Source organism: Setaria italica, chromosome IX (assembly GCF_000263155.2).
Source record: "Setaria italica strain Yugu1 chromosome IX, Setaria_italica_v2.0, whole genome shotgun sequence".
Taxonomy (NCBI): domain Eukaryota; kingdom Viridiplantae; phylum Streptophyta; class Magnoliopsida; order Poales; family Poaceae; genus Setaria; species Setaria italica.
The window spans coordinates 15727612-15749695 of NC_028458.1; the positions used below are offsets into that span (position 1 = coordinate 15727612).

At 44.3% G+C, this 22084-nt stretch overlaps 4 protein-coding genes across 4 annotated transcripts; 3 read left to right on the plus strand and 1 right to left on the minus strand.

Moving 5' to 3' along the window:
• Positions 1-293: 293 nt before the first annotated feature.
• On the plus strand, positions 294-10284 carry LOC101772674 (pre-mRNA-processing protein 40C). Its single transcript, XM_004982751.3, has 16 exons — positions 294-819; positions 1852-1998; positions 2114-2296; positions 2399-3032; positions 3106-3269; positions 3382-3419; positions 4463-4541; positions 5018-5485; positions 5827-5910; positions 6121-6261; positions 6385-6491; positions 6580-6691; positions 8195-8338; positions 8423-8569; positions 9200-9322; positions 9803-10284. The coding sequence occupies exons 1-16, from the start codon at positions 391-393 to the stop codon at positions 10097-10099; spliced, it is 3297 nt and encodes a 1098-aa protein (XP_004982808.1). The 5' UTR covers positions 294-390; the 3' UTR covers positions 10100-10284.
• A 1235-nt stretch (positions 10285-11519) lies between these two features.
• Positions 11520-13240, plus strand: LOC101773489 (pentatricopeptide repeat-containing protein At5g16420, mitochondrial). The gene has a single exon (XM_004982753.3). It carries the CDS (start codon positions 11601-11603, stop codon positions 12909-12911), a length of 1311 nt encoding a protein of 436 aa, XP_004982810.1. The 5' UTR covers positions 11520-11600; the 3' UTR covers positions 12912-13240.
• Positions 13241-13378: 138 nt separating this feature from the next.
• Positions 13379-15428, minus strand: LOC101773083 (type III polyketide synthase A). Its single transcript, XM_004982752.2, has 2 exons — positions 15133-15428; positions 13379-14617 (listed from the first exon to the last, which is right to left on the minus strand). The coding sequence occupies exons 1-2, from the start codon at positions 15425-15427 to the stop codon at positions 13644-13646; spliced, it is 1269 nt and encodes a 422-aa protein (XP_004982809.2). The 5' UTR covers position 15428; the 3' UTR covers positions 13379-13643.
• Positions 15429-18923: 3495 nt separating this feature from the next.
• LOC101773905 (probable N-succinyldiaminopimelate aminotransferase DapC) lies at positions 18924-21544 on the plus strand. Its single transcript, XM_004982754.2, has 9 exons — positions 18924-19207; positions 19289-19419; positions 19544-19629; positions 19723-19817; positions 19946-20042; positions 20182-20296; positions 20405-20559; positions 20659-20784; positions 21074-21544. Exons 1-9 carry the CDS (start codon positions 19026-19028, stop codon positions 21323-21325), a joined length of 1239 nt encoding a protein of 412 aa, XP_004982811.1. The 5' UTR covers positions 18924-19025; the 3' UTR covers positions 21326-21544.
• Positions 21545-22084: the final 540 nt, after the last annotated feature.

Sequence of the window (22084 nt, forward strand, 5' to 3'; positions counted from 1 at the left end):
TCCAACCTGGTGGACGGTTCACTTTTGAGAATTTTTTGGATTGGTACACGTGACAAAGGGTGTACGTTGCCTACTTGCCTACCATACAGCGCAACTCGGGTGCACAGTTCGCTTATGAGAATTTTTTGGAACGGTAGTAACAAGGCGCTGACTGTTCATTAGCCATTCTGACTTATTTATTCCGAATCCTCATTTTTTCTGTTCCAAACGATAACAACCCAACCCGTTTCACTAGAATTAGCCCGGCCAGCGGTCAGGCTACGGCCCACGGGCCAATTTGAAGTCCTCCCTCTTCCTCGCTCGACTGCCCCTGCATCTCTCGCGGGAGCCGCGACGCTTATCGATTTCTCCTCCCTCACAAAACCCTAGGCCTCAACCACCAACCCAGTCATGGCGACGCCGGCGTCGGTCGTCTCCGACGTGGCCGAGCCACAAGCCGAAGAATCCCCTCAGGTTGAGGCAGCCGCCACGGCGGAACAGGAAGGGCCCAAGTCAGAAGCGGCCGCCGCGGCGGAATCGGCAGGGGCATCCAATCCGCCCGCCGTCGCGGCGGCAGCCCCTGGAGACGCCTCCTCCGCTCCCTCTCCCTCTCCCGCTCCCACCACCGCTTGCGATTCTGTGGTGGTGCCTCCTCCGGCTTCTCCAGCTACGCCCGCAGCACCAGGGCCGGCGCGGCCGCAATTTGCAGGCTCCCCGGCCTACATGGCGCCCCCTGGGCCGTCTCCGTCGCCAGCCTTTTCTTATAATGTACTGCCGAGGGCGCCACCAGCCCAGCAAGTTGGCAGCGGTGCAGCTTCAGTACAGCCAGGCTCTTCTCCGGTAGGCATCTTGTCTTATCCCCTACTGCAGCTTATCAGCCCTGCCATTGCAATGGTGTACATGCTTGCTAGGGAGGTTTACTTTTTCGCTCTTGCGTTACTGTATATATCTACATGTTTAATGTTGTGATTTTGTCTAGAATGAGATAATGCTAGCTTTTGCAACTGAACTCAATTGATTAGCTTTGATGATGAGCATTGTGCAGTGACATTCAGACAGGTTACCATAGTTGATTATTTTTGTATGCAAACATCATGAAGCCACAAACATATTTTCTATAGAAGACTTTTGTACTCATGGAGACTCAATGCTAGTAATTTCACCTATGAGTTTGCTAGCTGAATTGCAACATAGTCTTTCAGTTTCTATATTGAGCTGATGATCACAATACTCGACTATTATCAGTGCCTGGTTAGCTTCAATGGAAGATTGCTAGACCATGCTTTTGGTCAAGGCATTGCCAATTTAACTGTATGTTGCATAGCTCATGTTATTATTTTAGTGTTGTGATTTTTTTATGTTAAAACATACTTTATTGTGATCGAAGATAATAGATAGCAAGTTCATTTTGTTTTATTTTGCGTATATATTATTAGCCTGTGGAGTCTTTGCACGTTGATTTTTTGAATCTGTCAAATGTCTAGAAACTTACTCAAGTCAGTGATAATTTTGCATTATGTTGTGTCTATAAGTGCTTGAAATTGATTAACTGATAGCTATTAATGGCATGGAACATATTTGGCAACAGTTTATTTAGAAGATTGAGGTCCTGTTTGCAACAGCTTATGATTGTGCATTATTGGAGAAGCTAGTCAAATATTCAATTCATTTTTTATTATTTTTATTGATACGCTGCTGTGAATCCTGCCACTTTCAAAGAGGCCTAATACAAAGTTGACAACCCAAATTTACTATTGTGTACGGAAGCATAATCTTTCTGTTAAAGAAGGAAGGATGGAAACTACAAACAAGCCAACTTAGTCAACAGTTGGGTTGGCGTTCCTGTATCTCATGGATTTTTTTCCCTTCCAGGCACCCATGGCTGCTCCTATGCCTGCAGCAGCTCTTCAGCCACCAGCTCCAGGGCAATATTTTGGGAACAGGCCTTCTTTCTCATATAACGTAGTCTCACATGCTAATGCTAGATTGCCTACTGGTCAGCAGTTTCAACCTGGCACTGTAATTTCTCATGGCTTTATTATCATTACCATTGATACTAGTCTTTTTTTGTCTTAAATTAGTGACCTGATTCTATTATCTGACGCCCTAACTCTTAATATTATTTTTCTTGCAGGGAACAAATCATGCTGGTCAAGCTTCTAGATTTATTCCACCAGGTTCCTTGCAGCCTCCTGCCCCTGGGCCATTAGCTCGGCCAGGTATCCCAGGGGCTATTGCACCTACTCCTGGATCTATTCAGTTGCCATTTTCAGTGCCAAGGCCATCCAATATTCCTTTTGGTGCTAGTGCGCAACAGGTGCATTCCCAAGCCTCTTTCTATTTCCGTTAAATACTATACATCAATCTGTTTGCTTTTGTATTTTATAACCTTTGGAGTAACTTGATTAGTTTATCACAGGGCAACTTGGACATTAATACTTCGAAATCAGATGCCCCAAGTGTGCCAGAGGTTAACCCCCATACTATGCAGTTGCCTACTGGCCCGCCATCAAATTCCCCTTCAACAATTGCAAGTGCTTCTGGAAGTTCTTCAATCCCTATTCAGATGCCATCAAATCTGTCATTGCCACCTCGGCCTGAGGTATTTGGAACTGCTAGACCATCTGTACCTGGACAACCTTCTCCAATCTTCTCTAATCCAACAAGCCTCCCTGGGAGGCCTATTGTTCCATCTGCTGCTCCTTTGCCCCAAACAGCACCATCAATTGCAAACCCAGGTGCTATGCTGCAGAATTCTCAACCAACATTTTACCCATCCTATCCAGGGCATGGTATTGTCCCACCTCAACCATTATGGGGACACCTCCATCCTCCACAGCCTACTGGGTTTCAGCAGCCTCCCTTCCAGTCTTATCCTGGTCCTGTAGGGTCTCTTGGCAAGCCAATGGTTGGGGCTTCTGCTGCGACTATGGCCTTTGCAAATGTCCAACCATCTGGTGACCCAACTGCTGGTGAGGATCGGAAAGAACAGATGTCAACAAATCCAGGATCTGAACAGCCCACTCATGCTTCAGCTGGGCCAGATTCTACAGGTAATATTTTACTCGATTTGATATTTGGTCTTGGTTTTCATAGTTCTTCTCATGATAATGTTTAATGCTGCAGGACATGGAGGTCAAGTCAATGAACAGCTGGAGGACAAAAGAAGTACTATTGTTCAGGGTTCGGATGCATGGTCTGCTCACAAAACTGAAACTGGTGTTGTATACTATTACAATGCCCTGACTGGAGAATCGACTTATCAGAAACCACCTGGTTATAAGGGGGAGGTAGTTGCACAGAGGACTAGCTTTATCAAGTAATATGACTTCATTCTAGTATGGGGACATGGCAATTTAGCATCACAATTTAACTAATTTCTCTCTTCTTTGTTTACTGCAGCCTGAGAAGGTTGCAACACAACCAGTTCCAGTTTCTTGGTATGTCTGAAACTACCGTGCTTATTCTAAACTATGTTTGACTGATTTTACAATTGGAGTTTTGTCTTGGTGGGTGAACTTTGCAAGCATTTTTATCTGTCCCTTTTCTTGAAGGCACAACCAATTTAGTCTGAATGGCTGCCATGATTTCTGATTGCCTCTGCATCAACTGAAAAGTTATAACTGCATATGCTACAGCCTACATGAATAGGCAGTCTCTAAAGCTAGGATTCATTTTGTATTAACAGTTCTCCAGCTACAGGTTATGGTAGCAGCCTGATCGTTATTCTAGAATCAGGGCTGTTGGAGCCTCAGAATTCTGCACTAGAAATAGCATTTCCCTTGCTATAATGCATAACCGCATATGTCTTGGTTGTGCGGCGAGCTGGTGTAACAAAGACCTTACTTTTGCTGAATTACAGGATCCCTTGGTCATTTTTTGTTTGATCAAATATATAATATTTAACTAATTTCCTTTTTATGTGGAAGCTGGCTGGGGCTAGAGGAGTTTCTCATCTCCTTGCCATGGTGCTTCCACAGTTTAGTTTAGCAGTGGTCTCATAGGGTCTGGTCTTTCCTTTTGTGTTAAAAGGGTGAGTAGTTTTTTGTAAAGTGTTTTGGTTTTTCTGCTTAGGTTTTTTCCATAAAAACCTGGCTGTATCCTGGGTTTTTCCCTACAAACCCTTTCTTCTTAATATATTGATACGCAGCTCTCCTGCGTGTTCGAGAAAAAAATATTATATGCCACTACATTGCATGTTTGATATAGTCTGTTTAATTAGACATAAAGAAAACCCAAGCCGCATAAAATTCCAATTTGCTATAATAAATGGTGCAATTGTAATGATGGTCCTAAATGTACTGTTTATTATATGATTGATCATTAGCCATGTAGATTGCAAAATTACTAGCTGAAAATATGCATGGTTGTCAGTATCCTCTTCAGTTGCTCTTTATCTGATCAATGCATTCTGGTTTGTCTTCTATATTTGTCCATGTTCACGAATTTAATGCGACATGGAATCTATTTTTTACCCTGCCAGGGACAAAGTGGCTGGTACTGACTGGAGCATAGTAACTACAAGCGATGGAAAGAAATATTATTATGATAACAAGCAAAAGGTAAGATCTTGACCATGGCCTAGGGCAACTTTAGTGTATTGCATCTTCGCTTTTGTTAATATGGACCCACATGTAAGGTACTAGGTTGGCACAAAATGCTTGAGTGTTTAGCACTACTGTCATATGCAAATTAGGACCTACAGTTGGATATAATTAAAAGGAAAAATATCTTCTCAGCTGTCGCATCCAATCTTTTCGAGATTCCTCTTCTCTGACTGACACTTGGCTCATGCATGCCTTTCTTTCCTTGGCACTGGGTGCTGAACTTAGCTAAGGTTCTATGCTAGCCCCCCGTGAAAAACTTACTCCAGTGTATGGACAGGGCGCAATCACTCTGTCCTCTTGGCACCTTATTTTCTATCACGCTGGAGCTGCCCTTAATAGCTTGGCAGCATGCAGTATCGGAGTTGCGTAGGTCTTTGGGTATGTCAGGAGTTTATGTATGCCTTGTTGCTGAATGCTGAGTTGCTTAACAGGTTAGCAGCTGGCAACTTCCGCCAGAGGTGGCTGAACTCCTCAAGAATGTGGAATCTGACTCCTTAAAAGAAGGTTCAACTTCACTGCAGGATGCTGCTACTATAGATAATAAGGGAGTAATAAGCATTGATGCAAGTACTCCTGCCATACAGACAGGTGGCCGTGATTCGTTGCCACTTCGGCAAACAGTTGCCCCTGCATCGCCATCTGCATTGGATTTAATAAAGAAGAAATTGCAGGATGCTGGTGCTTCCAGTGCGCCTTCACCTCTCGCTACGTCTTCATCTGCTGCTTCTGAATTGAATGGATCCAAACCAGCTGATGCTGCACTTAAGGGGCAGCAAGTGTCGAATAATTGTGAGAAATCAAAAGATAACAATGGCGATGCGAATATGTCTGATTCCTCTTCAGATTCAGATGATGAGGAACATGGCCCAAGTAAAGAGGACTGCATTCGTCAGTTTAAGGTGGTTCTTGTGACATTTCTCTGGATTTTAGTGTAGATGCTGAGGGGGTTCACTGCTTCTCCATGAGTTTTTTTTCCTATGCTACCCCATACCTTCTGTTATTCCTTTTCATTCTAGAATGGAGATGATCATTTGAAATAATGAAGCTTGATGTTTGCTCATTTTTGTTGGGTCTGATGTACCGTGGACTCTTTTGGGTCTTTTCTGAGATAAACAGCTAGGTTTCCACTTCTAATTGGAGAATTAGGATAGCCGACTAAAACTGTAGGGTTACATTTTGGCCAGAATAGATGAATATACTATGATGTTTACATGATGTGCTTGTGTGCTAAATTTCACAGGAGATGCTAAAGGAACGAGGAGTTGCACCATTTTCGAAATGGGAGAAGGAACTTCCAAAAATAGTGTTTGATCCACGCTTTAAGGTGTGCTATGTTTGTGATCTTGCATGTGACTGGCCTTCTGTCATTTGAGTTGATTAACACTTACTATATTAGATGCATCTTCCCCTCTGAATGTGCATTTAAAGCAGATTGGTTACGGTTTAGCTTTTACAAACTGGTAATTTTCTTGGCAAGTAATAAACATGACAAGTGACTAGGTCCAAGTTATATGTATATATTTTGTTTTTATAGGCTATTCCTAGTCACTCAACAAGGCGGGCTATATTTGACCACTATGTTCGCACACGTGCTGAAGAGGAACGGAAAGAGAAAAAAGCTGCACAGAAGGCTGCAGTAGAGGCATATAAAGAATTACTGGAAGAAGCATCCAAGGTCCAATATCAACTTTGATTGTTTTCCCTGTAAATTGACTTGGCCATGTAATGATAGCGAAATGGCTCGCCTATAAAGGTGATAGCATTCATAAGTGTCATGCCATTTAAATATATATTGCAGGACATCAATGAGAAAACAGAGTATCAGGAATTCAAAAGAAAATGGGGTGCTGATCCTAGGTTTGAAGCCTTGGATCGAAAGGAAAGGGAGGCTCTTTTTAGTGAGAAGTATGCCTAACGCTGAACAAATGATTTTGAATTTATTTAAGTTAATTATGTGAGCTATACGTTTATGTAATGCATCACTTTTGAGCAGGGTAAAGGCTATTCAAGAAAAAGTCAAGTCAATGCGCAAAGCTGTCGTTGCCGACTTCAAATCAATGCTTCGAGAAAGTAAAGATGTAACTTCAACTAGCCGATGGACAAAAGTATGTATTTTGTTCTTATTTTACTGAATGTAACTACTGCAATAACAAAGCCTTTAGCACCGAAGTACCAAACAAGTTGGGGTTGGCAAGAGATGAAATGCAATAAGAGCCAACTGACCAAAAACTGTAGGATTAAATTAAAAACAGTACCAACTATTTACAATATAGAAATAAATACCTCAAATTCTAAATCATGGTTCTGGCACATAGATTGCTAATTTCCACATGCTTAATCCAAGTAAGGTAATTCTTTGTCTACATTTCGCTCATCACACCCAGGATTGCACCTGAATCTGATTCATGCAGTGTTCTTAAATCTTAACTCTTAAGGTGTCACCAGGTGACAAGGCGTACCTGAGGTGCCACAAGGGCCTAATTACGCCTTGTCGCCTAGGCGATAAGGCATACCCAAGGCGCCACAGGATGCCTTATCTCTTTAGGAACCATGGATTCATGTAAATACGGTGTAACCAATCCATGTGACATCACATATCTACACTAGCATATTATAATCTTATATGTGTGTGATTCTATTGACCCTTTATGTATCAGATTTCGTTTCTGCTACCTTCTATTCATGTTAGCAGGGATGGATGTGTCCTCTTTTGAGATCCAAGAAGCTCTAAACTTGACATATGTGTAATGTGTGCATGACTTGACGGAACTGAATTCTTCTGAGACTGACAATTTACCACAAGTCAAGAGCTACCTCATATCTAGGGAGGTGTTCTGTCTAGTAACTAACATACTGATCTACTGCTGACTGATATGATATCTGTTCTCAAGAACCTGATATCAATATGTCACCTGAATAGACTTCATACCTGTTTTAAAAGGCGGTGCTAGATGTCCTAGCATCTAGGCGTTTTTTTTTGCCTAAATTGATTTAGGATTTGACCTATAAATCAAACTTAGACAAATTAGACATGAAGGAAGATAAACTGTGGTCATGCAACTTGTAGATGCATGATAATATCAAATTCTTTGTTTTAATATGTGTGATATTTTCTCTATTTAATGAGTCATTATTCCTACTAATTAGAAAAATCATAACTGTCTAGGACCGCAATGGAGCTAGGCAGAGCCTGACCACCTGCCTAGCGCCTAGTGCTTTTTGAAACATTATAAAGTAATGGTAGTCTGTTTTGGTATGATAGTTTTGTCTGGCTTACATTTGATCGGATTGCATCATCCTGATGTTCACATTGACAAGCTGTGCACTTCACATCTGTCAATTTACAGTTGTGCGTGGCCCTGAAACAGCTCCTTCTATTCAGAACATCATAAATCTATAACTTAAATGTTTATTTGCAACATCTTATTGAATGCCATTTTTTAAGGAAACAGTGTGGGAGAAGCCTATTGGGAGGATTTATCACCAATAGTAATAATAGCATACTGTTATTGTTGGATACTTGGATGTAGTAGGACCTTGCAGTGTAATTTATGGGTTGTTTTTGTACTTATGAATCAATGTTCATGTTCATACACTGAATCATGTAGGTGAAAGAAAATTTCCGGAGTGATCCAAGGTACAAAGCCACGAAGCACGAAGAGAGGGAGACTATATTTAACGAGTACATAGCGGAACTAAAATCTGCTGAACAGGAAGCTGAACAAGCTGCCAGGGCCAAAGTGGATGAGCAAGTCAGTCAACTTAACTGATGAACTTCGTGATCCTTTTTTTTTTAAACTATGTATAGCTTTACATATACTTTGGTATTTATCCAGGCCAAGTTAAAGGAGAGGGAACGTGAAACACGCAAAAGGAAAGAAAGGGAGGAACAGGAAATGGAGAGAGTAAAAATGAAGGTTCGAAGAAAAGAGGCTGTGTCATCATACCAAGCTTTGCTTGTTGAAATGATTAAGGATCCCAAGGTGATTTGAGTTACATGTTAAATTTCTGAACATGCTCATCTTTACCTGTCAACGAAGCACTTATAGACTGTCTTTCATTGTTGTTGACAGAATAGTGTCATACTATTTATTGTGCCCTTCACTGGTGTTTTTCTTTGGTATGCAAACTGGTTTTGATTGGCAAGTTACTACTAGGATGGACGGAGTGTCATTTCGTATTTAGAAGATATTGCCTAGTGCCGTGTCCAATGGAAAGCAAAATTAGATGTGACTAGCCAGTTGCTACTGGCCTTAGAAATGAAGAAAAGCCATGAGAGGTGTACAGAGAGATTTAGGCATTTAGCTGCCAACTATAAATCCCTACCTTTTCCATGAGACCTATGAATCCTTGGTTCTGATTGTAAAGAACAATAATATGAACAGCCGTTCGCTGTCATCTGGTCTATGATGCTGTAGCTAGGATGCGTCATAGCTTCTCTGGTCCTGTTTGTCTGCATTAGTGCATTTACTTTTTCTTTTTTTAAACTTAGTTTAAGCTTCCTGTTAGCCTTTGACTGACATAGTTTTGCTGTACCTTCTATAGTTCACTTCATATTGGCAAGTTGGTAACTATGCATTGTAGAATTCAACAATTTTACTTTTGTGCTATAGGTATCATGGACAGAATCCAAACCAAAACTTGAAAAGGATCCGCAAGGTCGTGCTCTAAATCCTGACTTGGGCCAAAGTGATGCAGAAAAGTTATTCCGTGACCATGTCAAGGACCTATATGAGGTAATCCAAATGTTGTAAGTTCATGTAGCTACTGAACTAAGAATTTGAAATTACTCTGGCACCATGGCTGTTTGTTCACTCAATCTGGATCATATTACTCATGAAATCACATGACGGAATCAAGATTTTGATAACCATGTTTGTGGTCTCCATTCTGTCCAAATCAATTTCTTTATTTACCAAATTATTTCTGCTGTGCACACATTCTACCTGTTAAAGCCTTACTTGTGTTGGACACATTCACTGCCTGGGCACTAGGCACACAACCTTTGGCCTGTTAATAATGAGTAGTAGGCACAAATCTTATTGCATACTTTTGTTTGAGGTTGTAGCACTTGATGCTTGAGTAGTTTGGTACTTAAATATCTTGTCATCAACCGGCTGTCATAGGATCATCATTTTTATGCATTTTGTAATTCTGCTCGGATGCTTTGTTATTGTGTCATCATTTTGACCCAATGTTGCTATAATTTCACCCAGCGCTGTGTACGTGATTTCCGGGCACTTCTATCTGAGGTTATCACTCCAGAGGTAGCAGCACGGACATCAGACGAGGGGAGGACTGCGGTCAACTCTTGGAGTGAAGCAAAATGTCTTCTAAGATCTGATCCAAGGTACAACAAACTGGCGAGTAAAGATAGAGAGTCTATTTGGCGGCGCTATGCTGATGACTTGATGAGGAAAGTCAAACAATCAGACACGAAGGAGAAGGAGAAGGAGAAATCGGATACAGATGGCAAGCAACGTAGGTCCTCTGATCCACCTAGGCGGAGGTAGCCGCTTATAGTAACAGCCACCTAGTACTTCCTTGCTGTTGGTAGTTAAGCTCCTGCTTACACACTTTTGTAATATATATTGAGCTGCCATCATCATCACAGCAAGTTTTGATACTGAGAGCTTCCTTTTTTTTCTCATCATCACCATCATCATCACAGCAAGTTCTGGAGCTATCGTACGCCGTATATTCGGGCAACATCTTGCAGTTGATGTCTTTTGTCTAAAACCTAGTTTACTAGGCCAAGTAGTGATATTCCCGGTTGAATTTTAGCCCATAAATACTGGTAGTGCCCGTGCCTGGAGTATCATTTGGTTACTGGATCTATAAACTTTCTGTGTCAAATGAATGCTCCTCTTTTAACTAGATCAGCAATCTCAGTTTCGGATGCGGTCTAGTCGCAACGTTCTTGCATCCGGAAGACACATCCGAATGGACCGCAGCCTTCTTGCATCCGGAAGATACGTCCGAATGGACTGAACGTCTCAACCTTGAACCGAAGAAACCTACACTTTTTTGTTAAGCAAGCAAAAGTGAGTACTCCCTCCGTTCCAAATTACTATTTTTTTAATTTTTCTAGGTACATAACTTTTGCTATGCATCTAGACATAATATATGTCTAGATGCATAATAAAAGTTATGTATATAGAAAAATCAAAACGAATAATAATTTAGCACGGAGGGAGTACGTAGTATCAATATCCATGCAGAGTTCAGTGCAGTCCATCTAAGTTTGTCATTTAGAATTAGTAGCGAATGCAGCCTGTGATCTTAGCAGGAGCTTCTTCTTCCCCTATCTTTCCTCTGTTCGAAAATTTGAGTACATCCGGGAGCCTCATTAATGATTTTCTATCCTGATCCTTTTTTCGTTGAGATCTGTGCAATCTTGTTCCTAACGTGTATTCCAAACGTATATGCATTTTTTTCCTTTATCATCTGAATGGTGAAAAAATCTTTGTTGTTTGATTTGATAAGAACTTTATGCATAGATCGATATGACATACAACTCCGTCAAAAATATGAAAAGGTCAAGTTATTCATATAGGTTTGGCAACGAAATAAACGGCTATACACGGTACCTTGTGAAAATCATATTGCAGCAGCTGCAGCTTATTGAGCGGTTGCAGCTGCAGGCTCAAATAGCAGCCGTTGTGCAGTTGATGTATCAGCTATTGCAGTACCGAGCAGGCTAATAATTTTACTCAAGTCTTTACCGAGAGCGAAGGTATCTCCTAACAAAATGCAAGATGGTATTATATTTTAGTCCACATCTCTCTTTGGAAACTCGAATCAAACATTTTAAAAAGAAATACAATTACGTCATATGCAGTTTGAGGTGACCAGGAACGCAGTCTACTGAAAAATGCTGCAGTGCCGTGGGTAGCTTTGCGAGGGGCCAATCGATTCGCTGTCCCAAACCCTAACGCTTGACAGTTGACACACTGAGAAGGGGAAAAGAGGCACCCAAACCCTGCCAAACCCCGAGCCCCCCGAGCCCCCAGCATGGCGTCCCTCCTCCTCCGCCGCCACGCCGCGCACCGAAGCGCCGCCGCCGCCGCCGCCTCAACCCGCCTACTCCGCGCCTTCTCCGCGCTCCCGGCCGTTGATCCCTCGGCGTCCCCCGCCGCAACCTCTACCCAGGCCGCGCCCACCTCCGCCCGCGCCTCCGTGCTCAACCTCCAGCTCGCCGTCCGCGCCGAGACCGACCCGGCCCGTATCCACTCCCTCGTCGCCTCCGCGCTCTCCAGCCACGACTTCCCGCGCCTCCACACCTCGCGCCAGCTCTTCTCCCTGGCCGCCTCCCGCCTGACCCGCCTCCGCCGCCCCGACCTCGCCGCCTCGCTCCTCCACAACCTCCTCGCCTCCGCGCCGCCCTCGCCGGGCCTCCTGGCCCGCGCGCTCTCCCTCTTCCCTGGCCCCGACGACGCGCTCCGGGCCTTCTCCTCCTCACCCCCCGCCGCCCGATCCGATATCTCGCTCTCGGCGCTCCTGTCCGCGCTCCTCCGCGCCGGCCGCCTCGATGACCTCAAGTCCACCTTCGCCTCCGCGGAGTCCTCGCTCGGGGTCGCACCCGACCGCGCCTCCCACAATGTGCTCCTCCACGCCCTGGTCAAGAACTCTGAGCTCGCTGCTGCCCAGAAGCTGCTCGACGAAATGGCCAACAAGAAGTTGAAGCACCGCCCGGCCCCAGACATCATCTCCTACAACACTGTCCTCGCCGGGTACTCCGCGCAGGACGATGATGAGGGATTTAATAATCTTTTGAAGGAGATCAATGCTAGGAAGCTGGAGCCAAATGTTGTCACCTACAACTGCAGGATACAGTGGTTCGCCAAGAAAGGCGAGACAGTCAAGGGGGAGGAGCTGCTTGATGTGATGGAGTCAAAGGAGGTAGCACCGAATTACCTTACCTACAATGCTCTCGTGCAGGGGTATTGCAAGGAGGGGAATGTCGGGCTAGCGATGCGGGTGTTCAAGAGGATGAAGGTCATGAAGAGGCGCGAGGGGAGGAGTGACTTGGGTGTGTCTGCGCATTCACAGACATATGTGGTGCTGTTTAGGAGCTTGGTGGAGAAAGAGAAGCTTGATGATGCATTGTGGATTTGTAAGAGCTGCTTTGCGATGAAGGCAGCACCACCATTTGAGGCTGTTAAGGGTTTGGTTGAGGGGTTGGTGAAGGCTGGGAGGTCTGCGGAGGCTAGGGATGTTGTTGCCAAGATGGATTTACTTGTGAAAGGTGATGCTAAGCTTGCTTGGGGGAAGGTTGTTGGTGAATTGTCTCTTGAAGAGGGAGCACCAAGTTCAAATCCATGATTTGCTAGAGGCATCTTTGTTACTTCTGATTGATTTGTCTTTTGGACCTTGAACGATGATGACAACGATGAAGATAAGCTTTCATATGGGATCCAGTGTCGTCTTCGAGTTATCACTAGCTTGTTTTTTTTGAAAGGTCCATGGTTAGATCAGGATGTTATAGATGTCTCTCTAAAGCTGAATGGTAAGAGGTGCCATTCCATAATCCGTTTACTGTAAGAGTTTGCTCTATTTTTGTGTCTTCTAATAATATTTAAAATGACGTTGAAGTGGCGAGGAGACCATTATAGATGATGCATCTACCATCTGTCACTGTTACATGTTTGTTATAATGTGTGTTTCAGTCTTTGACGTCTCATTACGCAATTGTTTTGTTTTCCTTTGGAATGATGGTTGTTGTACTGTAATCAGTTCGCTCATGTATACAATCAGTACAGAACTAATCCTGTAATTAGTACATAGCACAGTGGAACAACATGATGTATAGTGCCTTATTTCTACAAGTGTCTTAGAAGCAAACTCAAGTACCTTACATTGTTTCATAGGTAAACACATAAATACAGTAAAACATTAGCAATGTACTATGTAGTGCACAGCTGCCACCCAGACATCTATGCTCTTTATGAGATGTCTCTGTATATATATACTTAGTATTTATGTGTGCCTTGTAAATCTTCCCTATGGTCCTCCCTTATGCTAGCGTGTGAAGGTCTTCTTGGAGGTATTTCAGTTTCAGTTAACACCTCGAACTAGCAATCCTTCGAAGGTGATGCCTGGGCCAAAGGCCAAGATCAACCCCCACTCTTCACTTATTGCCCCTTTCTTCAATTCATCCCTCAAATACTCCAACACATAAAAGATTGTGTTGCTACTCACATTTCCATAGTTCATCAAGGCCTTTCTACTAATCTTGAGCTTCTCCGGCTGAAGTTCAAGGCAGAACTCAAGCCTGTTCAAAATTGCTGGTCCACCAGGATGCACAGCCCAAAATACATCATTGAAATCCTTTATCCCGACCTGGTCCATGAGATTCCTGCAGAACCCTTCTATCCGACTTTCAATCTTCTCAGGCAAATCACGCCCTAGCTTGAAATTAATTCCTTCCTCTGAGATCTTGCCATCGATCACCTTGTCGGTCCCAGGTAGGAACTCCTGCGTCGAGAACTCAAGCTCCAAGAAGGGATTCTCTGCTGGTGTCATGGGTCCTGCCCCAACAATCACAGCTGATGCACCATCACCAAACAGGGCAGCACCAACAAGGTCGTAAGGACGGTCATAACTTGGTGGCCTGAAGCCTAGCACAGTGGTCTCAGCAGCTGTTACTAGGACACGGCTCCCTGGGTTGTTCTCGGCAATGTCCTTGGCTGTGCGGAGGGCAGCAGCGCCACCGGAGCAGCCAAGAAAGAGGAGGGAAGTGCGCACGGTGTTTGGGCTGAGGCCAAGGCGGGCAGCCAGGTGAAGGTCGCCCCCTGGGAGACGAAGCTCACTGGATGAGATATAGACGAGGTGGGTGATGTCGGCTGCAGGGCGGCCCCAGTCGTCAAGGGCGGCACGAGCTGCGGCAGCACCAAGGTCGATCACCGCAGAGTTGCAGATGTCAAGGCGTGGCGTCAGTGTTGGGATGCCCTCCGTCTTCAGCTCTGGGTGCTCATCCAGGAGCTCCTTGGTCATGACAGTGTACCTTGTCCTCACTGTAGTCGTTTTGCCTGTAAAAGAAGATCATTGGGCAATAATCATCTGTCTGCTGGATGATGATGGAAGCAATCGCATAACAGCTGAAGGCTATGTATTGTGACCTTATGCTCATAATGTAATCCAGTCAGCATCACCAGGAACATGAAACAAAATGTTAACTGAATTGGCTCATTGTAGTGATTTTCTTATAGCAAAAGAGGTTCTGAAATTTTTTGTGCATGTGCTTTTTTTCGATACTGAATGGAAAATTACGCCTCTTTCATTTTACCAGTTGCATTTTCTACTTGCAATAGATGAGTACTTGATCCGATATATTACAATTGTGTGATATTTTGACAACAGAAAGTTGTTTAGACCAAAAGATCTGTATGAGGAGAGCTAAGCTACATTTGACAACTCAAAAGTTCTCGGCATAAAGATAAATTATTTTGAAGCTACATTCGCTAACTCAAAGATTTCAGCATCAAAAGTAAACCATTCTGAGAAAATAACAACTGCGCTGAAATGAAACACGAAAGCAGCTTACAAAGTCGTTCGAGCTTGGCTCTGGTGGCGGGGTCGTCGCAGGTGCTGTCCTGGAGGTAGCTCTCCACAACCTTCTCCTGCGGCAGAACTTGGCCAGGGAGGCCCTTGCCCAGGGCAAGCAGCATGGCCTTGCCCCTGGAGCCCTGCTGGCTCTTCCCATTGGCGCCCCCGCTGACGACGCTGCCGGACATCGTCACCCCCCACACTGTTTCTCTCCTCGGCCTCTCTCTTTCTCTCTCTCTCTGTTCCAAGTGTTCTGCTGCTGTGATCCCGTTGCGTCTGCGCGGCGAGGCCATGGCAACATCTTGGGTGCTTTAATAGGGAGGGGCAGGGGTTTGTTTGGTTTCGGTTCTGCAGGAGACGAAGAAGGCATGGGCGAAAGCGCGGTAGGTCGCAGGCCGGTCGTCTCGTTCTCCCAATTTTTTCTGGGGGAGATGGTTCATTCTTTCCGCCCCTTTCTTTGGTCTGCCCAGTATTTTCGCCCACCCAGCCGGTGTGATCTTGACTACCCTGTGTGAGTGTGACCGTACGTGTGGTGCTAGGAAAATATCGTTTTGTAATGCAGAGGCAGATGCTTGTGAATTGTGATGCTGTTTACATGGCATGCATGTGGTGTGGTTGACGGTGAAACCTCCGGCGCTCTTTCTGTTGGCCATTTTTCTTTGATGAACTCCTGTTAAGCCGTGGGTCGCTGCAGAGAGGCAGAGGCCTCTCAGGAGTGAATACACGGCTGAGAGGCCCGAGACCGGGAGCGTCCAGAATAGGGAAGGCGCCTCGATCATTGATGGGTGAGGAGGTACTGAGGTCACAGGACGGAACGCCACAAAATATATGGAAAGCGCTAGTTTTCAAAGTGCATTTCTCAAGCTAGTACATGAGAAAACTAGCCCTTTTCGTCCCTCGTACACGCCACACGTACAGTTTATCTTGCAGATTGCATATGCTAGGTAACGTACGGATTTTTAAGAGTTTCAAAGTGCACTGAGCAAATCGTCTCTGCAAATTGCATATAAGCACTGGTTTTCAAAGTCCACGTGGAGCGATTGGCTCGCAAATTGCATAGCAGTATAGCACGTCAGTCTTCATGTACTAGCTTCTTCAAAGTAGTGCTTGGTAATCCACTGTGTTGCAGGTCGCACACACGACTTCAGTGTACGAATTTCAAAGGCTACTTTTCAAGTGATCGACTTGCCCCCCCGAGTCCCTGACCCAACAGCTACTACAGCAGTCAACTAGGAGGACTTGCTAATTGATTTAGGGAAGAATCAACGGATCCGATCCCACAACGCTCTCTACCCAACGGCTGCGATGGGGTTGGGGTAGTGCTTACCATAGAGCATACTCCAGTTCGATCAGATTGTTGTATGGAATTTGACAGGCGTGCAGCCTCTAGTTGCAAAATTCCTGGTTTGAACGTCAAGCTTAATTTTGCAGCCTGCAACTTTTGTGCTCTTCCCTCCAAAGTGCCTGCTGATCCGTCCTTTCGCCGCAGCCTCTCTCCCTGCGCCGCCGTCATCGTCTGCTTTCTTCCCAGCTCTGCATGCCATCAGGTGAATGGTCATCACGTGACGCTTCCATAGCAGGGCTAGCAGCAAGCAACGGCCCTTCCGGTCTTCTCCCCGATCGTACCTTTGCTTCTTTGCTTCTCAAGTCTATATGCCTCCCATCTTTAGTATTTTTCAGACAATCTGACTTAGGGGGCGTTGGGTTATTTTTGCTTATTTTTAGTACGTATCACATCGAATATTTAGATACTAATTAGGAGTATTAAACATAAACTATTTACAAAACCCATTACATAAGTGGAGGCTAAACGGCGAGATGAATCTATTAAGCCTAATATAAGCCTAATTAATCCATCATTAGCAAATATTTACTGTAGCAACACATTGTCAAATCATGGACTAATTAGGCTTAATAGATTCGTCTCGCCGTTTAGCCTTCACTTATGTAATGGGTTTTGTAAATAGCCTACGTTTAATACTTCTAATTAGTGTCTAAACATTCGATGTGACGCGTGCTAAAAATAAGTAGGGAAACCAAACCAGGCCTTATTTATTTAGCACACAAAATAGAAGCACACAAAATAGCAAACAATAGTGACATTCATACATGCATGTAACGTAAAATAAAGCTTACATTTTGAATCACTGAAAGTGACATTCATAATACATCACCATGTAAATACATGGCACTTTGAGTCTCTCGAATTGATATTATAGTATAGAAAATGCTATTACTTGACAATTCACTAGTACAATTAGGTCATAAATGTTATAGTTACTTCACAAAATACAAAATACTATAGTCAGTCCTATGCAGTCCAAAAAACTACCTAACCAACTTGCACATACTAGAATAGATTGTCAACATGAATAATATCATCATCATACATTGGAGCTGTCATGAGTTAGGTAAAATTGGCAATAATATTGTACTCTCAACGTCCATGATCGCTCCTTTATTACTGCCATCATTCTCCACTTCCTTTGGAGGTTGTACACCATCATCTTACTTTTGTTTCTGCCAACAAAAGTATCACTAATTACCTATGAATGGCAACAACACATAGAAATTTCTATATTGCAAGTTGAGAACGTACCTTTGGTTCTTTCTTTTTTGGTTCAACAGATTTAGTGGTCACATTGTTTATTTTCCCTTTTCTTCTATGACCCTCGTTAGAATAAACAAACCTACACGAAGTTACCTTGCTATCATAGCTGATTATATTTGCATACCTTTTTCTCATATTAAAGCCTCTACAACCCCTATATGCAACCCAAAACTTAGCCTCATCTATTCTCAAATTCTGCCATTGCCTTCCACATCACTCACAGTTCCATAAATATGGCCAAAAACAAATTAGAGCGTATGATTTTCCTACCATGAAATTGAGCATATTAACCTTCTATAGTCACGGGATCTCAGAATGATACAAATGTGAGTGCGAGGTGAATTAGTTGTTTTGTGCACATGCTTAGGTCACGAGAAGGAAAAGAGGTTACTAATATACCTGACAATGGCGTCCTGTTGAGGGCCGTATCCCTCTCCTTCATGGCGACTTGGCGGGCCAACGACAGCGAGGTGCAGAGGGCGGCACACGCCCTGCACACGCCCTTTCCTCGGAGGTGCAGAGGACGACGCAGCGCGCGAGCCCGCGGGATAGCAGCACAGCGCACGGGGGCGCAGAGGGTGGCGCAGCGCGCGAGCTTGCGGGAGAGTAGCGTGGCGCGCGGAGGCGGCGCAACGTGCGAGAGAGCAGCGCGCCCCGCTTGCTGATGGACTCCCTGTTAAAAAAAGCTCGGATGGAGAAGATTCTAGGCTGTAGTTGATTCACGGTAGATTTGGTAGAAGAAGTGGGCGTTTGGATACCAGAGGCTAAATTTTAGCCCTATCACATCGAATGTTCGGATACTAATTAGGAGGACTAAATATAAGCCAATTATAAAACTAATTGCAGAACCCCTAGGCTAAATCGCGAGACGAATCTATTAAGCCTAATTAATCCATCATTAGCGAATGGTTACTGTAACACCATATTGTCAAATCATGAACTAATTAGGCTTAATAGATTCATGTTACGATTTAGCCTAGAGGTTGTGTAATTAATTTTGTAATTAGTCTAGATTTAATACTCCTAATTAGTATCCAAACATTTGATGCGACGGGCTAAAATTTAACCACCTCCTTCCAACCAGGCCCGGTGCCTCGACGGCACTGAATTCGCGTCCGTGCGCACGGCAGCGGGCGTAGGCGCGTAGCACACTGCTAGCTTAGCTTAGCTTGGCTCAGCTGTGCTGACCTCACCTTATCCGGACACTCTTTCTCACACGGTCACACTCACACGCGACGCCGCGAAACCGGAGCGGCTTTGCTTGGAGCTGACAGCACGCGATGGAGCGGAGGCTGTCGGCGGCGTCGAGGCGGTCCGCGCCGTCGCCCATCCAGCAGCTGTCCCACCTGGCGCAGCGCGTCGGCGCCGTCAACCTCGCCGAGGGCTTCCCGGACTTCCCCGCGCCTCCCCGCGTCAAGGCCGCCGCCGCCGCCGCCATCGCCGCCGACCTCAACCAGTACAGGTCCCTTCTCCACGCCACCGACCTCCTCTCCTCTCCTCTCTTTGCAAGTAGTACAAACTACTTACTGCAGCGGTGGCGTAGGCATGTGCAGGGGATCTGCGACGTCCTCGCGGAGACGGCGAGACGGGACCACGGCCTCGACGCCGACCCGCTCACGGACTTCGTCATCTGCTGCGGGCAGTCGGAAGCGTTTGCCGCTGCTATCTTTGCAAGTAGTACAGCTAATAATGCACATTTCGTACGAGCTACTGAATTATTATGGTAGTTTCAGAGCAGATTTTTCCTTGCTGAGCCCTTGTTGATGGATATTCGATTTCCCCTTTCCTTTCCATGCAGCAATTGATCAAGGGGATGAGGTTTTGCTCTTCGACCCTGCTTACGAAACGTACGAGACGTGCATTGAACTGGCCCGAGGTGTCCCTGTAAGATGGCTCCTCTAATTCAGAATTCAGAGTTTTTTCCTCCGAGCAAGGTTGGTGATTTGGAATTCAGAAGAATCTTCAATTTGTTATTAGGTGTATGTGCGATTGGATCCACCTTCTTGGACTCTGAACGAAGATAAATTCTTGAAATCTTTTACGAGTCGAACAAAGGCGGTTGTCTTGAACAGGTGATTGATCCCCACCGGTGCTTGTTGAATTGGCTGAATGCTCGATCGATGCCGTTATCTGCATATGGAGATATATGTTTGCACAGGACATGCCGACTGATCCGAGTTCCATAATCTCACCACTGCAGCCCACATAATCCAACAGGGAAGGTCTTCAGCAAAGAGGAGTTGCTGATTATCGCCCAAGCTTGTCAGAAAATGGACTGCTTTGCAATAACAGATGAGGTAGATCTGCAACAAATAGTAAAGGCTGCTCTTTCTTCTCTTTCATTGCACGTATACTAAATATTCTTCAGCTTTGTGGACAGACTTCTGAAACAAAATTTCATCAACATGTTGCCTTAATGTGTCTGAATATTTCCAGGTTTATGAGTATATTACTTACGATGAGAACAAGCATATCTCACTGGCTTCTCTTCCAGGGATGCAAGAGAGGACCATCATCACATCCTCACTGTCTAAAACTTACAGTGTAACTGGTGAGCATGACTTGAATTTGTGGCGAAGTTTGTTTTGATGCAAGCAGCAATACAAATAGCAACCTATCATCAGGGCAATTTAATAACACTACTGTCTGAACCAACTAGGTTGGAGAATTGGATGGGCTTGTGCTCCAGCAAGCATTGCCTCAGCAATAAGGAATATCCATATCAAACTAACAGATTCAGCTCCTGCACCATTCCAAGAAGCAGCACTGACCGCGTTGACAAGCACACCGGACTTCTATTCATCCCTGAAAAAAGTGAGCCTTCACACACTAACCTCCAACGTTTACCAATCTACCACAAGTATTTCAAATCTAATTCTCTCACCATATAACTGTTATCTACTTTGGTATAAGGACTATGAGGTGAGAAGAGACTTCATCCTTCAGTTGCTGAAAGATTTTGGCTTTCACATCAGCTTCAAGCCACAAGGTTCAGTCTTTGTATTTGCTGAGCTGCCCCTGTCCTGGCAACTTTCAGATGTGAGTCCCTACTGAACCATATCTGAAGCATGAATAGGAGATGCTACTGATATCTGACAATTATAGAATTTGGAACAACTAGTTGGTGCAGGAAATTTATGTGCAAAACATGATATTCTGATACTGGTACTTTCACATGCTTCTTCTATTATTCACGATGATCTGACTGAACTTACTGGGCATTGGTAGATAATCAAGATGTATCAATGTATGTTTGCGGATAAGCTTGCATCCATATTGTCATATCGAGCAAGCACTCTAACCAGTGGCGCATTAAAACACAATGCAGATAGATTTTGTGACGAACTTGATCAACGATGCTGGTGTGGCAGCCGTGCCTGGCCATGGGTTCTTCCACGATAATTGCGACCGTGAAAGCTACCATAACCAGTACGTCAGGTTTGCCTTCTGCAAGAGCGATGACACACTGATGGCTGCTGCTCTCAGGATGAGGAAGCTGGCGGACAGCAAGGTGAAAACGTGGCTTACTGGCAGTGGCAGTGCCAGACAAGAAGATCAGACTGCCTCTGCCTCTCTTTGATGCGGTTCTGGTTGAATGTCCATGCGTGGTGCGGTTTTGCTTGAATAGATTTCTTCTTTTTGTAGTTTTCTGGATAGAAGTTTGATGTTATGACATGCTTCTTTACGCACAATACTAGAAAAAACATAAACTAAACCTTTATTCTGACATCTTTCATCTTTCTCATGCATTCAAAATGGTTACAAGAAGGATGAACAATATGATAACATCTTGTGTGGCCATTGTCTGTCAACATACAGGGTTTTAGAGTTCTTACACGTTCACTGTAACGAGAACACAAGAATAAGAACCTTTTGGGGGCATTCATCTCTTCTCTCGATGATAAAATTGTGACATGTCTCAGGTGAATAAGAACCAGTGAGGGCACCCATCAATTGACAGTGAAACATGTCCAATTCAGATGAATTAGTTCCACTGCAGACATTCATCAGTCGATAGAAACAAAAAAAAAAAAAAAAGAAAGCAAAATCAATGAATCTCAAAACTACCAAATAATAATGCTAGAGCTCATACAGCTAAAATATTGTCCACTCTTTTATAATGTTTGAATTTGCAATGCAGGTAAAGATATGACTCGTCACAAATAGAATCATATTTACCTTGACTCAAGGGCTGAGTATACATGCTCCTTTCAAACAAAGATACAACCAAAACACTGACCCCTTTCGTTCATACTGAGCAAACTCGCAACCAAAGTAAGGTAGGTTCCATGATAAGCTATATTCAGTAATCTGTGAATGCAGAGTAGCCGAGTTCTAA

Excerpts from the sequence above, each read along its gene's own strand:
- LOC101772674 (XM_004982751.3), top strand. The coding sequence starts at position 391 with ATGGCGACGCCGGCGTCGGTCGTCTCCGACGTGGCCGAGCCACAAGCC. Across the intron at positions 1,999-2,113 it reads AGCAGTTTCAACCTGGCACT|GGAACAAATCATGCTGGTCA; the intron begins GTAATTTCTCAT and ends TTTTTCTTGCAG. Across the intron at positions 5,486-5,826 it reads ACTGCATTCGTCAGTTTAAG|GAGATGCTAAAGGAACGAGG; the intron begins GTGGTTCTTGTG and ends TAAATTTCACAG.
- LOC101773489 (XM_004982753.3), top strand. The coding sequence starts at position 11,601 with ATGGCGTCCCTCCTCCTCCGCCGCCACGCCGCGCACCGAAGCGCCGCC.
- LOC101773083 (XM_004982752.2), bottom strand. The coding sequence starts at position 15,427 with ATGGCCTCGCCGCGCAGACGCAACGGGATCACAGCAGCAGAACACTTG. Across the intron at positions 14,618-15,132 it reads AGCCAAGCTCGAACGACTTT|GCAAAACGACTACAGTGAGG; the intron begins GTAAGCTGCTTT and ends CTTCTTTTACAG.
- LOC101773905 (XM_004982754.2), top strand. The coding sequence starts at position 19,026 with ATGGAGCGGAGGCTGTCGGCGGCGTCGAGGCGGTCCGCGCCGTCGCCC. Across the intron at positions 19,208-19,288 it reads GCCGACCTCAACCAGTACAG|GCATGTGCAGGGGATCTGCG; the intron begins GTCCCTTCTCCA and ends GCGGTGGCGTAG. Across the intron at positions 20,297-20,404 it reads TAAAACTTACAGTGTAACTG|GTTGGAGAATTGGATGGGCT; the intron begins GTGAGCATGACT and ends TGAACCAACTAG.